Source organism: Parasteatoda tepidariorum, chromosome 3 (genome assembly GCF_982258835.1).
Source record: "Parasteatoda tepidariorum strain Cologne lab strain chromosome 3, Ptep-v5.0, whole genome shotgun sequence".
In the NCBI taxonomy this organism is placed as follows: Eukaryota; Metazoa; Arthropoda; class Arachnida; order Araneae; family Theridiidae; genus Parasteatoda; species Parasteatoda tepidariorum.
This window is the reverse complement of record NC_141757.1, coordinates 39147380-39171631: the sequence shown is the minus strand read 5'-3', so window position 1 is coordinate 39171631 and position 24252 is coordinate 39147380. Positions and strand designations below refer to the sequence as shown.

Genomic DNA, 24252 nt, shown 5'->3' with positions numbered 1-24252 from the left:
GAGGCTTAAAATAAAACTACAACAATTGAGAACTTTATCTATTCTGGTGAGTCAAACTTAAAATTAAACTGCCTTTTTGACAGCTGAACGCCTCAGTCTAAATGAAAATCAATTTGAAATTTAGCAAATTCAATGAGATTTAATATCCTTACGATAAGATTTATTTTCCTTATTCCCAAGAAGGAAGAAAAAGTGGTAAAAAAAATCTAAGTTATTAACCTTTTATGGTTCGTCAAATAATCATCAAGTAATTATTAATAAATTCCGTAATTTCAGCAATCCCAATACTTTTTATGTCAAAGGCTTCAATCAAACTAGTTTCCACACTTCTAAAACCTAAGACGAAGAAAGTTGATTATAAATCTCCAAAAGACGATGCAGCTTCAACAAGCAGTTTTACCTTACAAAAGTCACGCTTGAACTTCGTAGCAATTAGGTTTAATTAAAATTTCGTAGGGTTATACTATACTTATGCTACTACACTTGTAAAAATTCAAAACTTGGATATTTCATTTCTTATTATGCTATTAAACAATTATTTGGAGTTACACTTATTCCCTCAGTCATGAATACTCAATAGTTTCGAGGATAGTACGGCTTAGAAAGCAGGTGGTACGAATTAGGCAGCCGGTTTTCTAAATGATACCATTTGCAGACCTTGCAAAAACCATTAATTTTAAGATGTGAAAGTCAAGTATAACCAATAAAGTAATGTAAGTAGCTGAATAACTGCGTTTTATTATTAAAATATTTCTTAGGAAATTGTCAGAGATTTGTTACTGATAGAAATTCGAACATTAAAAGTGGTACGATTTAGGCAACTTTCCTATATAATTATTAGATTTGCATGGATCTGAAGATTTTCAAAATAATATTATACAAATCTATCTACTTTTTTTTCCCTTTACACTGAAAACTTAGTGACTATCTCAGTGACTTTAAAGAATTTTTTTTTTGAAAAACTCAATCGATTTCTTAAAAAAAAATATGCATAAATATTGAATCTCTTAAATCAGGAACAAAAATATTTTATATAAAAAAATAATAGATATTTCTATTCCTTTCCAAAATTTTAAATTTAAAATATGCTTCATTAATCATTAATTCTGACAATATTCCTATTTCTCCCTGATCTTCTTAAACTTTTTATAGCGACCGTTTTTTTCCCCCCAAACTTTCGCTATCGAATCGCCGATTCGATACGCTTATCAAAAAGTTGATAAATGTCGCATTTTCCCCCCATACATTTCACAGAATCTATTCTCACGGGTGTACCAGGAGAAAAGTGCGAAAACCACTTCGGCGTATATTTAGCGACGAAACGATGAGAAAGTATCGATTTTGGAAAGCCAAAGCACCTGCAACTCTATAATAGATAATCGATTTCGCTTTATCGGATTCAAGCATATCGAAATACCCAGTTCCAACAGAAATAAATCATACACTGCATCGGATCAAAGTGCCAATACACTTTAACGGCCATGTGGTTGAATTTTGAAAATGAACTTTTAAAGGACAATCATTATAGTAATTTCTATTTACCTAATTAAGATGTTAAATAATAAGTAATGAACTGAGAGACAAAAAGACTGATATCTGTTTTTAAAGAACTGGATAATAATATAGATTTATTGAAGGAAGATAATGATTAAGAATTATTTGGATATAATTCAACTTGTTTCCGAGAATATTAAAAGTCATTTTACCAGATTCAAGGACTTCTGGGAGTTTTTATTTTAAATAATATTGAAAAAATTGCTGAAATAAGTATTGGTAAGAAACTTTTTTGTCTTTAAGATAGAGCTAGTGTCGACATAGGGCAAAAATGAATGACAGGAATAATTAATTCTGTTATACTGATTAAAGTTTCTCTAATTTTAAGGAGATTAGCAAAACTGTTCATATGGAAGAGAAGAACAAAGCACTTGATTGTAAAACAGCGAGCGTTTTTAAAGTGAAAAAATAAATTCTTCATTTGCTTTCAATTGCCACTTTAACATTTTGTTTTGTTTTTTCAATTATTAGGAGGAAGTTTATAACCTGTGAGTTTGATTATATTATTCAATCATATCGTATTACAAAATTCCAACAGAAATAAATCATGCACTGCATCAAATCAAAGTTCCAAAGCATGTGGTTGAATTCAAAAATGACCTCTTGAAAGGGGAAATATTTAATAATTTTTATTTACCGAAGAATTAAAATGCTAAATAATAACTAATAAACTAAGGGATAAAAGGACTGACAACCTTATTGAATGAAGATAATGATGAAAAATTATAGGTATACAATTCAACTTGTTTACGGGAATACAAATATAGTTATACCAAATTCAAACTTTCCAGTGTTTTGAAAGATAATTTTAATGAAATAAGGTTTGGTCAAAACATTTTATGTAGTTGAAAAAGGAGCTAATATGATATTAATTTTGTTAGTCATTTGATAAAATTCTCGGTAAATTTAAGCAGATTTACAAAGCAGTTCAAGACTTTCATATACAGTAACATGATAACACATAAAATTGTTAAATAGCAAATAATAAAACATTTTTAAGCTTAAAAAATAAATTTTTTATTTGCGCTTAAATTGTGACTTAAGACAATTTTATTTTGGTATTTTATTTGGTAATGTTATTTATATATAGAAGTAATGTTATTTACATATATGATTATCAGATTTAGGCATCTTGAGCAAGGCAGTTCCAAAGGAAATAAATCATACTCTGCAACAGATAAAAGTGTCAATGCACTTTAACGGCCATGACGTTACATTTCAAATAACCTTAAAAAGTATAATTTTTATAATTATTTCGATTTATCTAATTAATATGTAATAAACTAAGCGACGAAGATAGTGGAATCTCTTTTTAAGGATCCTATTGATGATATTGATTTATTGAATGAAGATAATGATTAAAAAAAATCATCTGGATAGAATTCAACTTGTTTTCAGGAATATTGAATGCAAGTTTACGCAAATCGCAATCTTCTATATTGTGGAAAAAGAGAATTTTTTTTTAAACAATTGTTAACTGCAAAGATTTTGAAAAACTTTTTTGGCTGCTTTAAATATAGCATTGCAGTCAAGGTATGCTAGAGTAGGCATACATTATAAAATAGACCAATTAAAGTGTCACTTGGTGAAAAAAAGCAAAGTTAGAACTCCAATTTTTATTTTAGGTGTACAAAGCTTAGAGAAATTAATATTTAAAATAACAACTTTTAATAATGTTTTCTAATATCTAACTTATAAAGCATAATGCTTATGTGCATATGTATAGAACTTATACATACCGATTCTGATTTCGAATTCTGAATCAATTCACCCTAAAGTTGATGTAAATGCGTTCGAAGACACGGTGGCCCTAACTGTCTATTTTAAAATGTCCTCCTATCACCAATTCAAGCGTAACATCATATGAAAAGTGTTCTTTATACAGTTTGATATGTATTTCATAATATGAGTGATTTGCAAGTTTTCAGCTCGAATGAATCAAAAATTAATTTATCGCACGTTTTTATGAAATATTTAGCTCTTGTATCCTTCTTTTCCTTTTTTTTTTTTTTTTAATCATAAGTAAAATCAACATTAATAATTTCATGTCATATTGTGATGACGCGGCTGAAATTGTTTCAAAAGGTGGATGAAACGACGTGGTTTCTTATAATAATATTCCTTAAATTTTTAAAGCTTGTTTCTATGAACTCAAATTAGGAAGTCGTAACAAGAACTAATAAAAAAGTGAGTAAGACTTAAGCCATGGAAAAATTGTGGTAAATTCTGAATATTAGATTTTAAATTAGACTATGCTTCATCATTCTTTTAAAGAGTTGAACTCCTGACTCATATTATAGTAAATCTAATTGTATGAAACCACGCCGGAATGTACAGAGCGCAAAACAAAAAACGGACCAGCCAGAATAACTTATGATTTAATGTTCGGATCTTCTCATTCCAGGACTCAATCTTAAGGATTCTAGGAGGTGACCTTAAATATACTATTTAATTAGCGCAGGCTATATTTTAAGTTACGAAATCAGACAAAATACGTACTTTCCCCAAATAAACATAACTTTTTTCAACGGATTTGGACTTCAGACCCCCTAAGGTATGGGGGGGGGGGGGGTAGTCGCAATCTGAGAAATATGGTCCCCATAGTTTGATTGTCTGATTAGAAGAGCAGTCCAAAGTTTAGAAGAGAGTTAATTTTACTTTTTACTTATTCCTCCATAATTAATAAAATTCGTTTATTCAGAAGTAATTCTATGGAAAAACAACTTTTAGTTACATGTATATTATTTTTTTAAATTTTATATAAGAATGGTAGAAAATTTTTTGAATAGGGCATAAACTTTTTCATCATTTTAAAGAATGTCAATTATAAAATACAATATAAAATATAAAATTTGAGTGAAATCGGTCAAACAGCTCCTGAAGAAATAAAATGTTAATAAAGCCGTCTTTTTAAAATTCGATTTCTCACGTACTATCCAACCGATTTTCCTCAAATTTCGCATTTTGTCATGTAAAATTACAGCTTTTAAAATTATGTAAAAAAAATATGCACTTTAAATTCAAAATTTCTTCGAATTGCTATTAAATAAAATAATAAAAAAATATAAATATTTACTAAAAGTTATATTTTGCATGGATTAACTTTCGATAAGCGAATTTTATAACTCTATGCATACATTTTTCAATTCATTCAAAAAGTTCTTGAGATATGGCGAAATACGCGAAAGTTAAAATTAATATTAAGGAGTCCAAACTTTGACTTGCTCTCCTGGCCAAACTATAGGGACCATATTTCTCAGATTGCAGCTATTCCCTATATTTTGGGGGTCAGAAATCCGAATTCATCAAAAAAAAAGGTATGTTTTTTCAGAGAAAGTACATTTTTGTGTCTGATTTCGTAACTTTAAATATCGTCTGCATTAAGTAATTAGCATAATTGAGGTCATCCCCTCAAGCCGTTAAGATTGAATCCTAGAACGTGAAGATCCGATCATTAGATCTAAAGTTATTCATGGTGGTCCGTTTTTCATTTTGTGCACTGTATAATAAATAGTAATAAAATTGAGGTCGTGTATTTTTCTGCAGTACGATTTCTGCATTAGGTACCTATATTGGCATAATGGGCTTGCACAGCACTTATAACGACAATAACAACAATATTTAATACCACTTTAATTTAGTATCGCTGGCGTCAATAATTATTTGGCAATCTTTTGCGACTACCGATATTAGTATTGTATAAGTACCGATATTATAAAAATATTGATATCTTTTCTAATTAGTTTCGAGAATTAAAATTAATTAATTTCGGTAACAGGTACAAATTGAAATAACAAAAAAATATGTTTTGCATTTAAAAGCTAAATAAATGGAGAAAGGATAGTCGTACATAAGAACCATAAAAATGTGACTCATTGTTTTTGACGCCAGTGAAATTTAATTAATTATGGCAATAGGTACAAATTGAAGCAAAAAAAATAAGTTTTGCACTAAAAAGATAATCTAATAGGAAACAGGTTTTGGGAAAAATAGATGTACTTTTTAGACTTTTTTTCCGTAGCATCAATGAACACATCTGTGTCCCTTACATATTTTTTTCTGACTCTAAAGTTATAAGCAAAAATATATTTTGGTATTTTTAAATATAAAAACAGCCTAATAGTTAAAAATCTGTTAAATCATTGGAATTATATTTGTACTAAAATTTAAAATCCAATAAAAGTAAAATTTGAAAATAAGTTCTTTTTTATTCTCATTCAAAAGTTCATCAATAATTGATTTTTTAAATTAAATAATCTTGAATGATGAATAACTGTGTCTCTTAGATCTAAATAACTGAAAATAAGCTCAAATTTTAAAAATTATTGTTTGGTAATGAACCCTGTTAGGAAGATTTTAAAGTTAATGCAGAAAAAGGCACCGGTGTTTCATGTTTTATTTCTAACCATAAATTATTAAAAAAGCTAACTATAATATTTTTTTACTTATTTTTACCTAAATTAATAGAATATAATGAAAAAATATGAAAAATATGTTTAATAAAAATTCTGCGTCAAAAGATTAAGACTACAAATAACATCGATTTAACATAAAATGAAAGCAGTAAATGATTTGAATATGTGTTTCTTATACGTAAAATTTGTTAAAAAAATTCTTCATAAGGGAACAAAAAGCATAGGAAATAAAATCTTTCATTGAAAAAGGGTTCAAATCTACAGTTTCGATGTAGAAAAAATCAGCAAATCATTTTGCGTTCCTCTACGAAATGCTTATTCTCGCAACAACAAAAAATTTTACAAAAGTGGACTTATTAACTCCACTTGATGGTGTGTTTAAAAACTAGCTGGAAGTCAACCTAACATCCTAATGATATGAGAAAATTATAAATAAAAAAGAAACTCTCCTAAAATTCTGGAGAGATGGCAACTGTATCTTAATCAACCTTCACTAACAACTTTGTTGCTAAGATGCAGTTACTATCAGGAATAAAGAATGCAACAGTAACTTGAATAATAATTCATCCGCTAATAAACACACTATTCGGCTTAAAACAAAATTCTCCCTAAAAGATGCTTAGCTGTATTTTTAGACATTTTTCAAGAAAGACGAATGTTTAGCTAGAAAACTAAATGAATCGATGGACTAATGAGTCTCACAATAATTAATCTTGGATGAGTTTGAAGTGGTGGGTTTTCTGGAAAGGAAATCTTCTTTCCAGTTGTTTTGCCTAATAAGCACCTTCCCTTCGAGGTATTTTGTGAGAAAGGAAGAATTGCTCACTTGTCTGAGAGACTATCTATACTGCTTCGCAAATAAAAGAAAGGGAATAAAAATTAATTAAATAAGATTACTAATAAAACTTGAACTTCACGTGTTAGTATATACTAAAAAGAATATTTTCAAATTATATTCATACATTATATAAATGTATAATATTTAAAAGTACATTATTAACTAACTATATTCCTATTTGTTCCGAAATGGATTCCTATTGTGTTCCTTTGAAACAAAAGCTTTAAAATTTTAAATTTTCAGCATCAAAATAATTTTCTTTTAAGAAAGGTTAATTTATTCTCTCTACGCCATAATATATGTTTCCGTATTTTAAGTTTTTTATATCAAACAAGACTACCTGCAATTTAAAAAAGAATATATCTGAAAGAAGAGATGAATAAAATTTGTGAAATTCCCCATTTTAACAAAGAAATTTTCAGTATTTTTTTTTTTACTCAGCTCCTAAATTATTTAACGTGATACCTATTTCGTTGCAGTCTCTAAATGTACATTCTACTTTTAAACTACATTGTATTAATTTATAATTAATACATTCTACTTTTAAACTACATTATATTAATTTATAATTAATACATTCTACTTTTAAACTACATTGTATTAATTTATAATTAATACATTCTACTTTTAAACTACATTCTATTAATTTATAATTTATACATTCTACTTTTAAACTACATTGTATTAATTTGTAATTAATGTAGACTTATTTGATCTTTTTTTTAATCTTTAAGAAAAAGCAGGCATTATATTTTTTAACCAGCTATCTTATAAACAGATATATTTCTATTATTATTATTTAAATATATAATACTTTATACTTCTTATAATCATAATTTCATTTACATCACGTGCATAAAATCTTCAATCGTCATATATATATATATATATATATATATATATATATATATATATATATATATATATATATATATATATATATATATATATATATATATATATATATATATATATATATATATATATATATATATATATATATATATATATATATATATATATATATATATATATATATATATATACAGGTGATTATCAAAATAATGGAAACACTTGTGAATAAAAGGGACATTTAAGAATTCGCTTCATAAGCATTAAAATATAATCTTAGCTACCAGTTTTTTTTTTAATATAAAAAGAACAAATATTAGGTGGCATGTGAGAGCTTTAGCAGAGTTGTCTACGTTTTGATTTTTTGTCAGAAGCGTAAAATGTCAGACCTCACAGATTTTCAGAGAGACCAATTTGTAGGAGCCCGACTATTTGGAGCAACAGTGACCAAAACATCCCAGCTTTTAGGCGTTTCTAGAGCTACGGTGCCTGAAGTCAAGACAGCATACACACAGCACGCAAAGACAAGCTCAGCAAAGCAAAATAGTGGACGTAAGGAGAAGCTGAGTGAAAGAGACCGACGGGTACTGAAGCGGATTGTAATGTCTAAAAAGAAAACAACTGCAGCCAAAGTGACCGCAGAGCTCAATCAGCATCTGAATTCTCCAGTGTCAACAATTACAGTTAGGAAATACCGTCATAAAGAGAACATTTACGGCCATATTAATAATGGATTCCTTCAAAATCTAGGATGTTTCCATTATTTTGATAACCACCTGTATATATATATATATATATATATATATATATATATATATATATATATATATATATATATATATATATATATATATATATATATATATATATATATATATATATATATATATATATATATATATATATATATATATATATATATGACTATGACACTGTGAATGACGGAAATTGCCACCAATTGTGATTGTTGCCAGTCACTTGTTATACGTCCGAAATATATACTAGGTCTAGTTAAGTGCCACTTCCCGATATATATTTGCCCGGTATACCCTACTACATCAATGATTTTGTAAGGTCAAGTGCCACTGCCCAATATGCATTGAACATTTTTGTATTAAAAAAAACAGTTTATGCATAAAAACAGTTTTGTATTAAAAAATTCACTTTTTATGTGCAAACGTTTTATTTTAACTAATTTTAACTGATTCTAATTTGTATCTCCCAAATTAAAAGAGAGGAAGAATATGTACACTATAAAAAATTCCAGATCAAATTACATTAAAATACACAGCCAATCAGATTGCTGATACTTTTTACCATAAAATGAATTTTACTGTAAAATTTTACGAAGCAAAAAGTCTGATATACCGTAATTTTTACAGTAATATTTAGTGTAAAATCATTGAATCCCTGTAGTTAAGTAATTATTCCTGTAATAATGCTCTAAAATTTTATGTTAAAAATGGATTTTATTGAAGAATTAATTTTACGGATGATGCATCCAGGGTGCCAGTACTTTTTACCGTATATTGATCCAAAATTTTCAACAGTCTACGCAAGGCTTTAAAAGGCTGGTTTGGTTTTTATAGATTAAGTATTGAAACGGTTCAAAGTTTTGTGATTCTAATTTGATTTTATTACTTCATATTTCTCGTTGAAATAATTCGAAATAATTCTTTCTCTTGAAGTTATAAGCCCTTGGCCCGAAGAAAAATTTTTATAAAATAAAGAATCTAGGTCTTTTATTTTTAAAAAAAATTTTTAACGATAAAGTGCAGAAGATTTCGTCTGTTTTGAAGTTTTAGATTTGTAATTCTTTAATCTTGTTATAATCTAGTTACCTTTTAATCATGACATTTGTTTAACAAAAAAAATGCTTAAAAACTCTCTGTGAAATTAATAATTTTTAAGAAATTAATTTAATAAAGGCAAAATGAATGAAATGGTATTCTATTTCGTGATTACATCGCAAATATTTACCATAAAATACATTTTTGCCGGAACTTTTATTTAACAAAAATCTGATATACCGTAATTATTATAATAAAAATTGCCGTAAAATCACTCTAAATAAATAAATACAACTGTAAAAATTACGATACAATATTTTAGAGCAAAAATGGATTTTAAGGTAAGTTAGATTTTACGGATGATGCACTAAAATTCCGGTACTTTATACCGTAATTCAATCCGCAATTTTATACCTTGTACTTTCGGAAAATGTTTTTCTTTATTGTAGCATAATTTATGAATTAAAGATAATATTAGCATTCATGATCCCACATAAATAATTCAAACATATGTAAAAAAGGTGAGATAGACAATTATTCATGTTCCTAAGTTCTGATAAAATTTTATAAAAATTCTCTTTGCTTAATAAAAATGTCTGCTTTAGTTTATTGCCTCTGGAAAATATTTTTCAAAAGTCTAAATTGTTCGGGGGTATGTCTATAAATGAGCCTCTTAATCCTTCCTTTGTCGTATTCTCGGCCATAGATGGCGCCACTGAGAAACGAGAACAATCGTACATCCTCTCCCTTAATGACCGACGACAGCAACAACAATCCTTTTTTAAATCACTTATTTATGAAATTAAGAAACAACCATGTTTTATGGAGATCTCCAAATAAAAACAATTCGACAATTCTCAATATTTTATTTGAAATATTTTTTTATTTTATTTAGAAAGTTAATTTCAGTTTTGAAACATCACGCCGAGCTTCTTCGTTTACCTTTGACACAGATTCATTCAGACATTTTATGTATACTCAATAATGCTACTGCTTTTAAATTTTTAAGGACACTGATACACAAGACCAGATTGATTAAAACTGATTTTAAGAAAAAAAGGGAACAATTGTATTTCTTATTATAAAATCCTTATTAATTCGTAATCAGTCGAATTTTTTTAGGTTTTAAATTAATTGTTTTAAAAGATTAAAGAAAGCTGTAGATAAATTGCTATCAAATAAGTTATTTTTTAAACTTTTATCGAAAAAGTAAAAAATGTTTACATGTTACTTTTTTGTACTTTAGGTGCCAGCTGTCACACTTTTTACGAAAAAAATGTTTCTAAGTGATACAAAATTTAACTCTTTTGGTTGTTTGCTTAATTAATGAGTCTTTAATAGATGTTGTCTGCTAAAATGCATAGACAAATCAAACATGCATAGAAATAATTTTATTACTATATAGTGATTATATTTGATTTAAAAAATAAAAGAATTTCAGTTATCCGTATTAAAGAAATTTAGTAATATTATTGTTACTAGTATATGTCATCCATGTAAGCGTTAAAATAGGTAACTATGCGTTTTTAAAGAGCAAAAACACAACGTGGATAAAAAACAAATGAAATTTCATAATGGACATACTATTTTAATTATTTAAATAAGACCCTTCCTCAGTGTCTAAACGTACTTTCATTGTGCTTTATTCACGTTTTTTCTTTTTTTTTGCGTTAGTCTACATAGCACTAAGTATACCCTATCACTAAGAATGCCCTATCCTATTGCTAAGGATACCTTGGGACTGTGTTTCCCATATTGCGGCTAGTTTGGGGGATCAGAAATCTGATTACATCAGATATCAGGGTCAGATATTTGTTTTCGTAGTTTAAAATATCGTCTGCACATATTAATTAGCATATTTGACGTCACCTCTTCAAACCATTAAGATTGAGCCCTAACACGTGAAGATCCGATCATTGTATCAAAAGATATTCAGAGTAGTTAGGGTTTTTTTTTTTTTTTTTTTTGCTCACTGTACATATTTACGCATTTTATATTGTTATCAAGACGATTTAAATAATGTTCCTAAAGAATTTTTTTCCACTGAAATGAATGAAACAACCCATAAATCGATAGAACAAATAATTTTCTAAACAGTACTTCTTTTGTCGTGTACCTATGTATACTCGATACATTGTTACCCAAGAGCTGTCTGAATGTGCTTTTCAGTATTATGCAACATCAAAGTTAAGCAAAAGTAGTTGATTAAGCAAAAGCACTCCAACATTTCTTTTTTACTGGATAAGAAATTTCTCTAAAAGGACAAACCATGTCAATTAACTCATTGAAGCTGTTTTTTGCAGGTATAACCACTAACTGTTTAAAAAAAAGCAAAATCCGAAACTTAATATTTAAAAAATTATATAATTATGTAATTTATATTTAAAATACGCCTTTCCTATAAAAAAACCATCATCCAAAAAATTTTTTTGGAAAGGACTGTGATCTGTATTAATTTGAAAACAGTAATATTTTTAAAAAGAAAATTACATTAAAAAAAAGGCTTACGTTTGGAACTTTAATTTAAAATTTATAGAGTTTAAGGAAAAATATTTAAAATAAGATAAACTTTATTTGACGAATGTTAAACATAATGCTTTCTGCTATAACACAATATTTAAACTTGTCAATACTTGTAGCTCAAATTGTTATTTTTATTTCCTAGTTTTAAAGAAATTGTAAGAATCGTTCGCAACAATATGAAAGTAAACTGATTTTAAACTTTTTAACCTTATTATTTTCGGATTAATAGAATAGTTAACACTTGAAATAAACAAATGTGTGTAAATCCTCGAACAAAAGAATAACTGCAAATTGAAATTGACTGAAAAAAAAGATTTTCTTCTTCTTGAGTTTTGAATTTTGACTAAATCTTTTTCTACCGACTAGACTGATTTTTTAAAACAATGAACAGACACTGAGCAAACAAATAAGGATTACTTTAACTATGAAAAGATCAAATTTGTAAAGATTTATTTTTAATCAGATTTAAAAAGCAAGTAACGTTTAAAGAACTTTATTTCTTCTATTCGACATTTTCTTTTGAAATGTTATTCATCATTTTCTTTTTCGAAACGATATTGCGAAATGTGTCTCTCTTTCTTCCGAATTAAATCTTAAGAATAAATCCTAGTAGTAGTTTTGTAAAAAAATTGGATGAAAACACTTTTTTGCTTAAAAGAGATTTTTTTTACAAATGCTATTAAATGGTCTTTCTTAAATGAACAAGAAAGATTAAGCAAATGAAGAAATGCAATTTAATTTTTAAATTTAAGATGTATTAGCTATAGGCTCTTTTTCTTGTATATATAGATGTTATAAGTTGCGGAGAAAAAAAACAATTTCAATGAATTTTTTGTAATTTCATTCTTCAATCGTTTGATCAGGAATTACACTATTTTTAGAAATATTACACTGTTTTAAGAAAATTACGTTTAAAAAAGTTACACAGTTTTTAAAAAAAATTTCATTGCTTTAAAAAAAATTTTTACTTCGCAGCTGTTTGGAATTTCTGATTGTTTTCTTATAAGACAAAGCAGTTTCGTTCCTAATTATTTAATCGAAAAGATTGTTACAAGAATAAACATTTGATAAAAATGTATCCATATACTATCTGTTAACGGGTTAAACTATTTTAGCCAGTAAAATGTTCCGTGGTTTGATTTCAGCAGGTTAAAATATTTTGGCCAGTAAAATGTTTCGTGGTTTGATTTCAACAGGTTAAAATATTTTGGCCAGTAAAATGTTTCGTGGTTTGATTTCAGCAGGTTAAAATATTTTGGCCAGTAAAATGTTTCGTGGTTTGATTTCAACAGGTTAAAATATTTTGGCCAGTAAAATGTTTCGTGGTTTGATTTCAACTGGTTAAAATATTTTGGCCAGTAAAATGTTTCGTGGTTTGATTTCAACAGGTTAAAATATTTTGGCCAGTAAAAAGTTTCGTGGTTTGATTTCAACAGGTTAAAATATTTTGGAGAGTAAAATATTTCGTGGTTTGATTGCAACAGGTTAAAATATTTTGGCCAGTAAAATGTTTCGTGGTTTGATTTCAACAGGTTTAAATCAAACCAATCAACAAAATCGATTACTGGCCACTACTTTTAACGTTAGTTTAGAAAATAAACACGGTTCTAATCCAACTATTTTTAATTTGATGGGTACTAATTTTCGCGGGTCCGTCAAATGGATGCAATGAAAATGATCCTGTAGCTGTCAAGCGTTAGCAGAAATTACGTATTTAAAATCACGTAAAACTAATGCTTAAACTAGCCATTACGAAAAATAGATAATTAATCACTTTAGTTACACTTTCACAAGAGAATGCACATTCATGAAACATTGATGTTATTTCAGAGGAAGGGAACGTATTTTCGATGTACTTAATTTCTTAAAGGAAATAAAAGAACATTAAAGAATTAAAAATTGCGTGTGTTTGGAAATTTCGCATTTCTTAAATTAAATATTCTTTGACGAAAAAGGTATAAAAAGTTGAAGGTTAAATGAACAAATTCGAAAACAAAATGTTTTGAAATAACAAACTGGCTCATGTAAACATGAATAAATATTTCTTAATTATTCCCTTATATGTTATGTAAGATAATTTCTTATTCAAAACATAGGTGTAAATTAAGTTCTCCAGCAAAGTTCGTTTCCTTAAAATAGTGAAGTAGCTACTAAATTCCTAAGTAGTTTGCTGTCATTACATTTAGAAAACAAAATAGTTGTAATTGTAGTTAACTAATTTTATAACATAGTAGTTGTAGTTTACAAAAAATAATGTAGTTTTTCCGACCACTGTATAAAGTATATTTTATTTTAATTTTTTTGTAATTAATTTTTATGATTAATTTTCTTATAATTAATTTTTTTATAATAACTTTTTTCGTAATTAATTTCTGATAAAAATAAAATATGCTTTCATATTATTCAGAATTAATATCTTTGTCTCTTATGTTAATTAAGATTGTTCAAATCCTACAGAGAGATACATGAAACACCTGAAGTCATTTATAGGGCTTAAGATGTTATAATACACCCAATACAGGATGTTCCGTAAAAACCACTATTAATATATAGTCTTAGAATCCTTGACAAAAATATATACACATTTACAGATAACATTAGCTTTAAGCTAGATCGAAACGAAAACGGGTTATGAGTATCCAGAGCAGCCACTTTCTACGCTTTGGGGAGAAATTTCTTCCAGTGGTAACTAAGTTAATATATTAATTATTGATTTTTTGTTTTGTAAATTTAGATTAAGGTTATTTTCCATAGCATTACTTGTAAATGATTCAAAAGTTCTTATAAAATACCACTTTGTTCTAGCTCTCTCTTGGTGAGACTTTCAAAATGTGGGCAAAATTTCCAAACATTCAGTTTTTAATTGTTTACCACTCTATGAAATATTTTGAAAGAGCTCAGTAGCAGGCAGCACTATCAAAATCGAGAAAGGTGAACGGAAAAGCATCAAAACCAGCTTTATTGCCTGATTACATTTTAAAAGTTTTGAAATTATCTCCCTTTACAATAATACAGTATTTCATGTTTTCAGTCTTGTCTTCCTCAATACCTTTCCTTTGAATTTAAGTAGCATTTATCAGCGACCTCTAATATCTAAATAGTTTGAATTTATTTTTTCAAGGATTCTAAAATATATATGTTAGTCCGGTGCGGGCTTGCATTGTAAAAATTACTTAAGAAAGGCTTGTATTGTTAAAATTAAAAAGGTGGTAAGGCATTTATGGTTAAACAGATTTGTTATTTTTTTTGTATATGTTTCAGTCTATTGGTTTGGTATATGTTTCAGTATATGGTTCAGTCACTTAAGTTTTAAAATATCGCCGCTTCAAATTTCCAATCAAGATATAGATATTTGTTTTAAAAATAGATTTTGATTAACACAAATGTCTCGTTTCTCTAAAATAAATTTTAAGAATGAATTAATTGAGTTACCATTCTTTTAGTTTTTAGAATTATTTCATGGGAACAGTTGCCCTTAATACGTTGAGGATGGCCACTACCAAATATTACCACTTAGAACTTTAATCAAACTAGATTTGTATGTTTCGGTATTATATAAAACAGCATTTCCTAACCCACCAAATATTACCCCTAAACATCACTTATGATTAACGCAATTTCGAATACCAGGTGATAATCACCATATTTACGACCGACCTTGGAAAGAGGGGATCTAACCCGAATGATCGATAGATGGACGATTGCACACCCCTGGATGGATACAGCTCATGATATGATTCGTAATCTCTCCTCACAGATATAGAAAAGGGGGTTGATACATGAATGGGGGGAAAAAGGGGATATATAGGGCCTGCCGTGAGAAGTTAAGTAGTTCAGAAGGATCAAAATTGCCAACGCACTGCTGAACTTGTTCGTTAGTGATTAAAGGGTTCTGAATTTACTTGAAGTAGAATTTAATTAATCTTTGAACTTAGTCTCCTTCTATTATCTATTCTTTAAAGACAGATAGCAGCTGCTAAACAATATGCCTCAATAATTATACGCAGAGAATAATGTTAATCAATTTTGAACGAGAGTGACAGGTCATGAAAAATTGCTATATCGTTGGAAAATCGTTATAGAGATGTGGAATTATCATTATTTTGATAAATAGCGTTAAAACGCGCTTTAATCTTTAATACAATACTGGTGCAAATAATGGAAATTCATTAATTAAAACTAACTAAATTCCTTCTTATTCTTACTGTGCTGCCGGGCAATAGAAAAATCAAAGTATGAGCCAAAAAATTCAAAATTGAGATTTTTATATATATGGCATTTTTATATAATCAGCTACATATAACAAAAAAATTTTAAAAATAAACTTTGTTTTATCAGTTCTTTAATATTCTATTTTAGCCATCATAACATTAACAATAGAAAGATAATAGCTGTCAAGTCACTTTTCTCGAAAACTATCGAGAAGTACTCAACGATGTTTTTTCAATTGCACGACAGTATGATAAAACTACATAATATCTTTCTTCCAGTAACCAGAGATGATAAATTATTTTCTAACTCTTACCAATGAGTAAAAGCTAATAATTACCTATCTTTCTTTTACTGACCAATAAGAACTACTTGCTTTCTATCTTTTACTAATCATAAAAGATAATCATCACCCTGCTCAATTACTATCTATCTTTTACTAATCGTTAAAAGCTAATCATTAACTATCATACTTTTACTGATCAATTAAAACTAATAAATATCGATCTCTTATCAATCATTAAAAGCTAATCATTACCTATCATACTGTTACTTACCAATAAAAACTAATATCTATCTTTAACTAATCATTAAAAGCTAATCATACTTTTACTGATGAATAAAAACCAATTACTATCTATCTTTTACCAATCATTAAAATCTAATACCAATCTATTTCTAATCTTTCTTACACTAATCACTAAAAACCAATGAGCTTCGCTTGAGTTGATATAAGTAACAAGAGGGAAAAAAAAGAAAGAGAGAGATTTGATGGTGGCAGACAAAAATTTCACATTTTTATTGAAATTTTTATAAATAAAAATTAAAAAAACACGATACAAGAGCGATCCATTCCATATTTTAACCATTATAAATATCGTTAACGAAAAAAATCACTACTAATTTACTACTGATTAAAAAAAATTCAAGTACAAATTATTAGTTAGGACATCTTGGTAATAGTCCATTTCTTTACGATTCTGAACCACATTGTTTCCAGAATGATATCACAATGTAATGGAAGGTATGTATAGATGTAAAAAAGAGCCTTGCTTCCTATGGATCTTTCAGAATGTCGAGAAACTGCAAGGAACTATCTAACTTTAAAATTTTAACTGGAACTGTAGCGAGGCGGAAGTTTTGTAAACAGAAGGGGAATGATCGCCTCAGAGAGAAGAGGTTGATATGTAATGCTCTTTTCAAAAAAGCTTAATGTTTCGTTATCAATTATGTTTCTTGTTACGTTTTGTGTTAAATATTAAATGTTTTAAAAAGAAATAGTTAACTCCTTTAATGGCAGAGCTTGTTACTTTTTATTATTGACATCTTTTTATTTTTACAAGAGTAGCGATCCTTTTTAAAGCGAAAGAAAAGCTTTCCATCTTCTCACCGGGAAAATTGAAGAACAACAGAAATTGCAGGTAAGGTAATTTTGCCTTTACCTTTAATTAAGAATTATTATTGAATCTATTTGAGTTGAATTGATTGATAAGGAATTTATTACATGGCATCCCTGCCGGGATTGAGAAGACCGATTAGTTTTTCTTAAAAGATTGTGTATTTATCGAATTGATACATAATTTAAAAAGATGTCGGCAGATGAGAAAATTAAACAGTTAAAAAGAAAACGAGGTTCCTTAAGAACAAGCGTAACAAATACACTGACTAAATTAGATGCAGAACTTTCGAAAACGGAAGATATAAATGTCAGTGTAATCGAAGAAATAATCGAAACATTAACAAACAAATTTGATTCTTTGAGTTCTGTTGATAAAGAACTAGAACCACTCTTCAACGATGACGAATATCAATCAGAATTTGAAAAAACAGAAGAGTATCAAGATAAGGTAGTTATTTCTAAACTAAGAGCAAAAAAGAAAATAAATGAAATGCAAACGTCAGTAAAGAGTATGGAAAGCGAAAATATAACCTTACAACCTTCAGAAAATAAAACAGAAATAAACGAATCAGCAGCAGAAAAGGTGCGCATTCAACTCCCGAAACTGAGTATCGCGAAATTTTATGGTGATGTCAGCCAATGGCTAACCTTTTGGAATAGTTTTGAAACAGCGATTCACAATAATGAATTATTAGATAAAGTAGATAAGTTTAACTATTTGAAGGCGCATTTAGGTGGATCTGCTTTAAATACGGTTGAGGGTTTTTCAATTTCAAACGCATCATATGATTCCGCAATTGAATTATTAAAAGATAGATTTGCTAAGAAAGATTTACTTATTCACACACATATGAGCGCTATTTTAAATATGCAACCGTTAAAAAATTCAAACGATATTCGCTCGTTTAGAAAATTTTATGATAATTGCATGACACATATACGCAGTTTAGAATCATTAGAATTAAAACCGGAAAATTATGGAAGTGTATTGTGTCCTATGTTGCTTAAAATATTACCCCCAGATTTAGTATTAGAGTATAATAAAATCGAAAATGAAAATGTATATTCAGATATAAAAGAGCTTTTAAATTTTCTTTCGAAAGCATTAAGTTGTAGAGAACGCTCAATTCAGATGAGTACAGTAAGTGACCTTGGAAATAAATATCAAGTGGATCGGAGAAATCCGAGACACATCAGTCGGCACCATAATGAAGAAATAAATTTCTCCCCCTCTAGTAGAAAGTTAAATATTCAATCACGTGAAAATGAGAAGCCGAAATATACGGCAACAGATTTATTGAGCTCTGAGATGAAACAGAACAGGAATAAAAAATCTTTCTGCGTTTTTTGTGAGGAACCGCATGATTCAGCGAGTTGTAAATTAGCAATGAGTTTATCGTTAGAAGAAAAAAAGAATATTTTGAAAAAAAGACGAGCTTGCTTTCGCTGTTTAATTATGAATCATAGGGCGGATCAGTGTTATTCAAAAATTGTTTGTACATTTTGTTCGAAGCGCCATGCATCAATAATGTGTTATTTAAATCATGATTTAAAAGGGAATGAATCCGATAATTCTGATAATAGTAATAAACTTGTTGAAAGTAGTGTTTTAACTAATAATTGTTGTTCTAATGAAGTTTATTTACAAACTTTAATTGTATATGTTCATGGTCAGAATTCTAAAAATTTAGTAAGAATAATTATTGATTTGGGTAGTCAAAGATCATATTGTAGTAAATTTATTGCTAAAACAATGGGTTTAAATTGCGTTGGGGAGGAAACTGTCACCCACGGACTTTTTGGAGGCATTGAAAATACTGAACAACATAAGCGGTATAGTGTTAAGCTAACTAGCCTGGATGAGAAATTCAGCTGTGAATTTGACGTGATGGATCAGAAGCAGATTTGTGCTCCTATTCCTAAAATAAGTGATTCCAACTGTAAACGTGAATTAAAAGGTATGGGTATTTTTGCAAGTGATATCGAATTAAAAGGGAATTCTTGTTTGTATGAAAAAAACCCAAATGAAATTCACATACTTATTGGGGCAGATCTTGCAAGTATCTTGCTAACGGGGAATATTAAACATCTATCAGGAGGGTTAGTAGCTGCGAATACGCGTCTTGGGTGGACAGTACTGGGAAAATCTGTGCGAGAAAACGCATTTAATACTCCTCAGTTATTATTAACTTTACATGTAGATTATGCTAAAATATCGGATCTCTGGGAGTTAGATTCTTTAGGAATTCAAGATATGAGTGAAAAACAAACAAAAACAGAAACACAAGAAATTGTTCTAAAGCATTTCCAAGAAACATTAACCAGAGATCAAAGCGGTAGGTATCAGGTTTGTTTACCTTGGTTGGAGGGTCGTGTAACATTCTCGGATCATAAAGAATTGGCCAAGAAAAGGCTTAGCAATACCGTGCAATCGCTTAATTCTAGTAATATGTTAAAGGCGTATCAAGATGTATTTGATGAGTGGGAAAACGAAGGCATTATAGAGCAGGTTTTGTCAGATCATAACAACATAAATAAAGCAAAGACCACTGAGCACTTCTTACCTCATAGACCAGTCATCAAAGAGAATTCAACGACTAAAATTCGTCCCGTGTTTGATGGGTCAGCTAAAACTCGTAATTCTTTATCGTTAAATGAGTGTATTGAAAAAGGGCCAAATTTGATAGAGCTAATACCATCAGTTTTAAATCGTTTTAGATGGGGTAAAATCGGTGTTATAGCCGATATTCGCAAAGCCTTTTTACAAATAAGCCTGCAAGAAAGTGATAGGAATTTTTTGAAGTTTTTATGGTGGAGAGACGGTGACCCTCGCAAATTAATTACTTACAGGCACTGTCGCGTTGTTTTTGGTGTTTCGTGCAGCCCTTTTCTGCTAGCTGCCGTTTTAAACCACCATTTGGAAAACGTACCAGAAAACTTAAAGCATTTGGCTAAGAAACTAAAAGACTCCATGTACGTGGACAATTGTGTAGCAAGTGTTGATTCTGTTACAGAACTAGAATATTTTCGATCAGAATCTCAAAAACTGCTAGCATCTGCAAAATTTGACTTGCGTGGCTGGATACATAATGCACACACTTCAGAGAATAAAGTTGAGGAAAATTTACAGATTGCGAATTCCGAAAACTTTAAAGTCCCAGTTTTAGGGCTTTTGTGGAACTTTAAGAACGATACGTTGTCTTGCGATATTAACGATATCAGTATCGATGATAAAAGCATAACTAAGAGAAAAATATTATCATTGGCACATAAGATATTTGACCCTATTGGGTTCACGTGCCCAGTGACTCTAATACTGAAACTACTTCTCCAAGATTGTTGGAAAGCTCAAGTCTCTTGGGATGCTGAACTGCCGAAAGGTATCGTTCAAAAGTTTAATAATTGGAGAAACCAAATCTCAGATTTGAAAGACATTGAAATTCCTCGAAATTACTCATGCTTGGATTTGAATGACGCAAAATTGACTTTGCATGTTTTTTGCGACGCATCCAAACTTTCTTATGCTACTGGAATTTTCTTGAGAGCAGAACGGGGAAATGAAGTGACTTGTCAGTTACTACAAGCTAGATCACGAGTGGCACCATTAAAGAATGTGTCTATCCCGAGATTGGAATTACTCGCCTGTAACATCGGAGTGAGACTAGCAACATCTGTAAAAAATGATCTGAACATGAAGGATATCCAGACATTTTATTGGTCTGATTCCATGGACGCATTGTATTGGATAAAGAAAGAAGGTCCATGGGTTGTATTTGTGACCAATAGGGTAAAAGAAATAAGAGGTTTGTCCCAAGTTAGTGAATGGAATTATGTTCCAGGAATTCAAAACCCGGCCGATTTACCTTCTAGGGGGTGTTCGGTGAAGACGCTTATCAAGGGAAAATGGTGGCACGGGCCGCAATGGCTGAAAGACTCTAGAGACCGCTGGCCTAATTACAAATTGATTCCAGATGAAAAGGTGATAAACTCTGAGAAGAAGAAAATTGTCGTGTCTTCCTTGAATAAAGAAAATGACGAATACTATCATCGCATTTCTTCGTACAAAAGAATAATAAGAATCACCGGTTGGATTTTAAGATTTTTCAGAAATGCTAAGACGCCTAGTGATAAAAGATCTGGACAACTATGTGCTGAGGAACTGAAGAAGGCCGAACTTAAAATTCTAAAGAAAGTCCAGGATGAAGAATTCTTTGGAGGAACAGAAAACCAATTGAAGTCTCTAAAAATTATAACAGACAATGATGGTCTCCTAAGGGTTAAAACCAAAGTTTTCATGAGAATAGATGAAGAGGATTTTAGACTTCCACTACTTTTACCATCAAATCATCACGTGGTAAAAAGTCTAATAATCAGTAAACATCAAGAGTTAGGACATGCCGGAGTACCATTTTTAATGACTGCCTTAAGAGAAAATTATTGGATCTTAAAGAGTAGAAGAACCATAAAGAAAGCCATAAAGATGTGCGTTGTATGCCAAAGGTTCAATTCAAGACCAGCTAGTATTCCTGAAGGACCATTACCGGAAGATCGAGTAAAGGAAGCGTCTGTTTTTGAGATAATTGGTTTAGATGTGGCGGGTCCTTTGTACCTTAAAGAAAGACAAAAGGTGTGGATACTTCTAATAACATGTGCTATCTACCGAGCAGTTCATTTGGAGCTTTTGACTGCTTTATCCACTGACAACTTCTTATTGGCTCTAAGAAGGTTCATTTCACGACGCGGAAGACCTTCGAAGATCTATTCGGATAATGGGACTAACTTCGTCGGATTTGAAAAACTGCTGAGAAATGTTGATCTCGAGAGATTGAAAGGTGAAATCGCTCCCATCACTTGGAAATTTATACCACCTTCAGCTCCATGGTGGGGTGGTTTCTGGGAACGTTTAGTAGGTCTTATGAAGCAGATTTTGAGAAAAGTGCTGGGAAGAACTTCGCTTCGTTATGAGGAAATGGCTACTGTTTTGTGCGAATGTGAGTGTCTTCTCAATTCAAGACCACTTACCCATGTTTCTGATGATGCAAATGACTTGAATCCAATTACACCAGCAATGTTTTTGCAAGAAAACAAAAGTAATGATGTTACAGATCTTGACCAATGCAGCCAAACAGATGGAAAAAGTTTAAATAAACGTTTGGCATACCGGTTAAGAATTTTAAAAGATCTACGTTCGAGATTTCGAGTGGATTACCTAGGACAACTACGAGAAAGTTACAGAAAGAAAAATAACGTCCCTGTTCCTAAAGTAGGTGACATAGTACTCGTATGGAGTGACAACATCAAGAGACTTAACTGGCCGATGGCAAAAATATTGGAAACATATCCCAGTCAAGATGGACTTGTTCGTTTAGCGAAAATAAAGACAAAATCTGGTGTCTTTATTCGCCCTGTTCAGAAACTGTGCCCTATGGAACTGGATAGTTGTGATGTTATTGCCAATAATACTCCGAATGATTGTGTCAACCCTAACCCTTCAGTGACTGATAACTACAGAAAAACTGATTCTGTGACCACTCGAGCTGGTAGGGTTGTGAGAGTGCCTCAACGTTTTGGACAGTAATATGTGTTGAGTTTCAGTGATCGACATCTCTAAAACTCAAGAGGGGAGTGTCGAGAAACTGCAAGGAACTATCTAACTTTAAAATTTTAACTGGAACTGTAGCGAGGCGGAAGTTTTGTAAACAGAAGGGGAATGATCGCCTCAGAGAGAAGAGGTTGATATGTAATGCTCTTTTCAAAAAAGCTTAATGTTTCGTTATCAATTATGTTTCTTGTTACGTTTTGTGTTAAATATTAAATGTTTTAAAAAGAAATAGTTAACTCCTTTAATGGCAGAGCTTGTTACTTTTTATTATTGACATCTTTTTATTTTTACAAGAGTAGCGATCCTTTTTAAAGCGAAAGAAAAGCTTTCCATCTTCTCACCGGGAAAATTGAAGAACAACAGAAATTGCAGGTAAGGTAATTTTGCCTTTACCTTTAATTAAGAATTATTATTGAATCTATTTGAGTTGAATTGATTGATAAGGAATTTATTACACAGAATCTTTCTTTTTTTTCATTTGATTCTGTGACCACAGCTTCATACTTACCAATTCTGATGAGCGTCAAGCTCTGTCATGCCAGTATATTACAACTTTTGAATAGTGATTGTTTATTATAATTACTATTATAATTACTATTATTATTTTATCAACCTACTTATGTTCATACCGAATTTCACTAAAATCTGTTCAGAAGTTCTGGAAGAAAAAAAATAGACAGCACCTCTTTTAATTTTGAATACTTTTGTATAAAACAGAAAACTGCATCGCGATTTCAAAATGATTGAAAGAAAATCAATTCCATCTCATTCATTGGTTAAATATTTTTACTGAATCCTAAGAAAATAAAACAAGAAACAAAACGAATATATTTTAAACAAAGCATGTGTATTTAAAAAAAAATCATCGATTTCAGAAAAATTAAAAAGAATATTTTTCAATAATAACCGAGTAGCGGATTACAAAGAAATTATTTTTCTTCTTCCATCAACGATGCAAAATAATTGTTATTGGAAAAATTCAATTATCTTTTTCCATTATGATACCTTAATAAAGACATAATATTGTCAAATTAAATTTTCAAGAAGAGAAGAAAATCACTTTTTTTTTT

The 24252-nt window shown here is 29.6% G+C and overlaps 2 protein-coding genes across 2 annotated transcripts; both read left to right on the top strand.

Annotated features, from left to right (window-relative positions):
• The first annotated feature begins 17770 nt into the window (after window positions 1-17770).
• LOC147813758 (uncharacterized) lies at window positions 17771-19791 on the top strand. The gene is made up of 2 exons (XM_087160088.1): window positions 17771-19680; window positions 19782-19791. The coding sequence occupies exons 1-2, from the start codon at window positions 17771-17773 to the stop codon at window positions 19789-19791; spliced, it is 1920 nt and encodes a 639-aa protein (XP_087016214.1).
• Window positions 19792-19834: 43 nt separating this feature from the next.
• Window positions 19835-23158, top strand: LOC147813757 (uncharacterized). Its single transcript, XM_087160087.1, has one exon. It carries the CDS (start codon window positions 19835-19837, stop codon window positions 23156-23158), a length of 3324 nt encoding a protein of 1107 aa, XP_087016213.1.
• The last annotated feature ends 1094 nt before the right edge of the window (window positions 23159-24252 follow it).

What these genes read in the sequence shown, in the direction of transcription:
- LOC147813757 (XM_087160087.1), top strand. Translation starts at nt 19,835, where the DNA reads ATGAGTGAAAAACAAACAAAAACAGAAACACAAGAAATTGTTCTAAAG.
- LOC147813758 (XM_087160088.1), top strand. Translation starts at nt 17,771, where the DNA reads ATGTCGGCAGATGAGAAAATTAAACAGTTAAAAAGAAAACGAGGTTCC.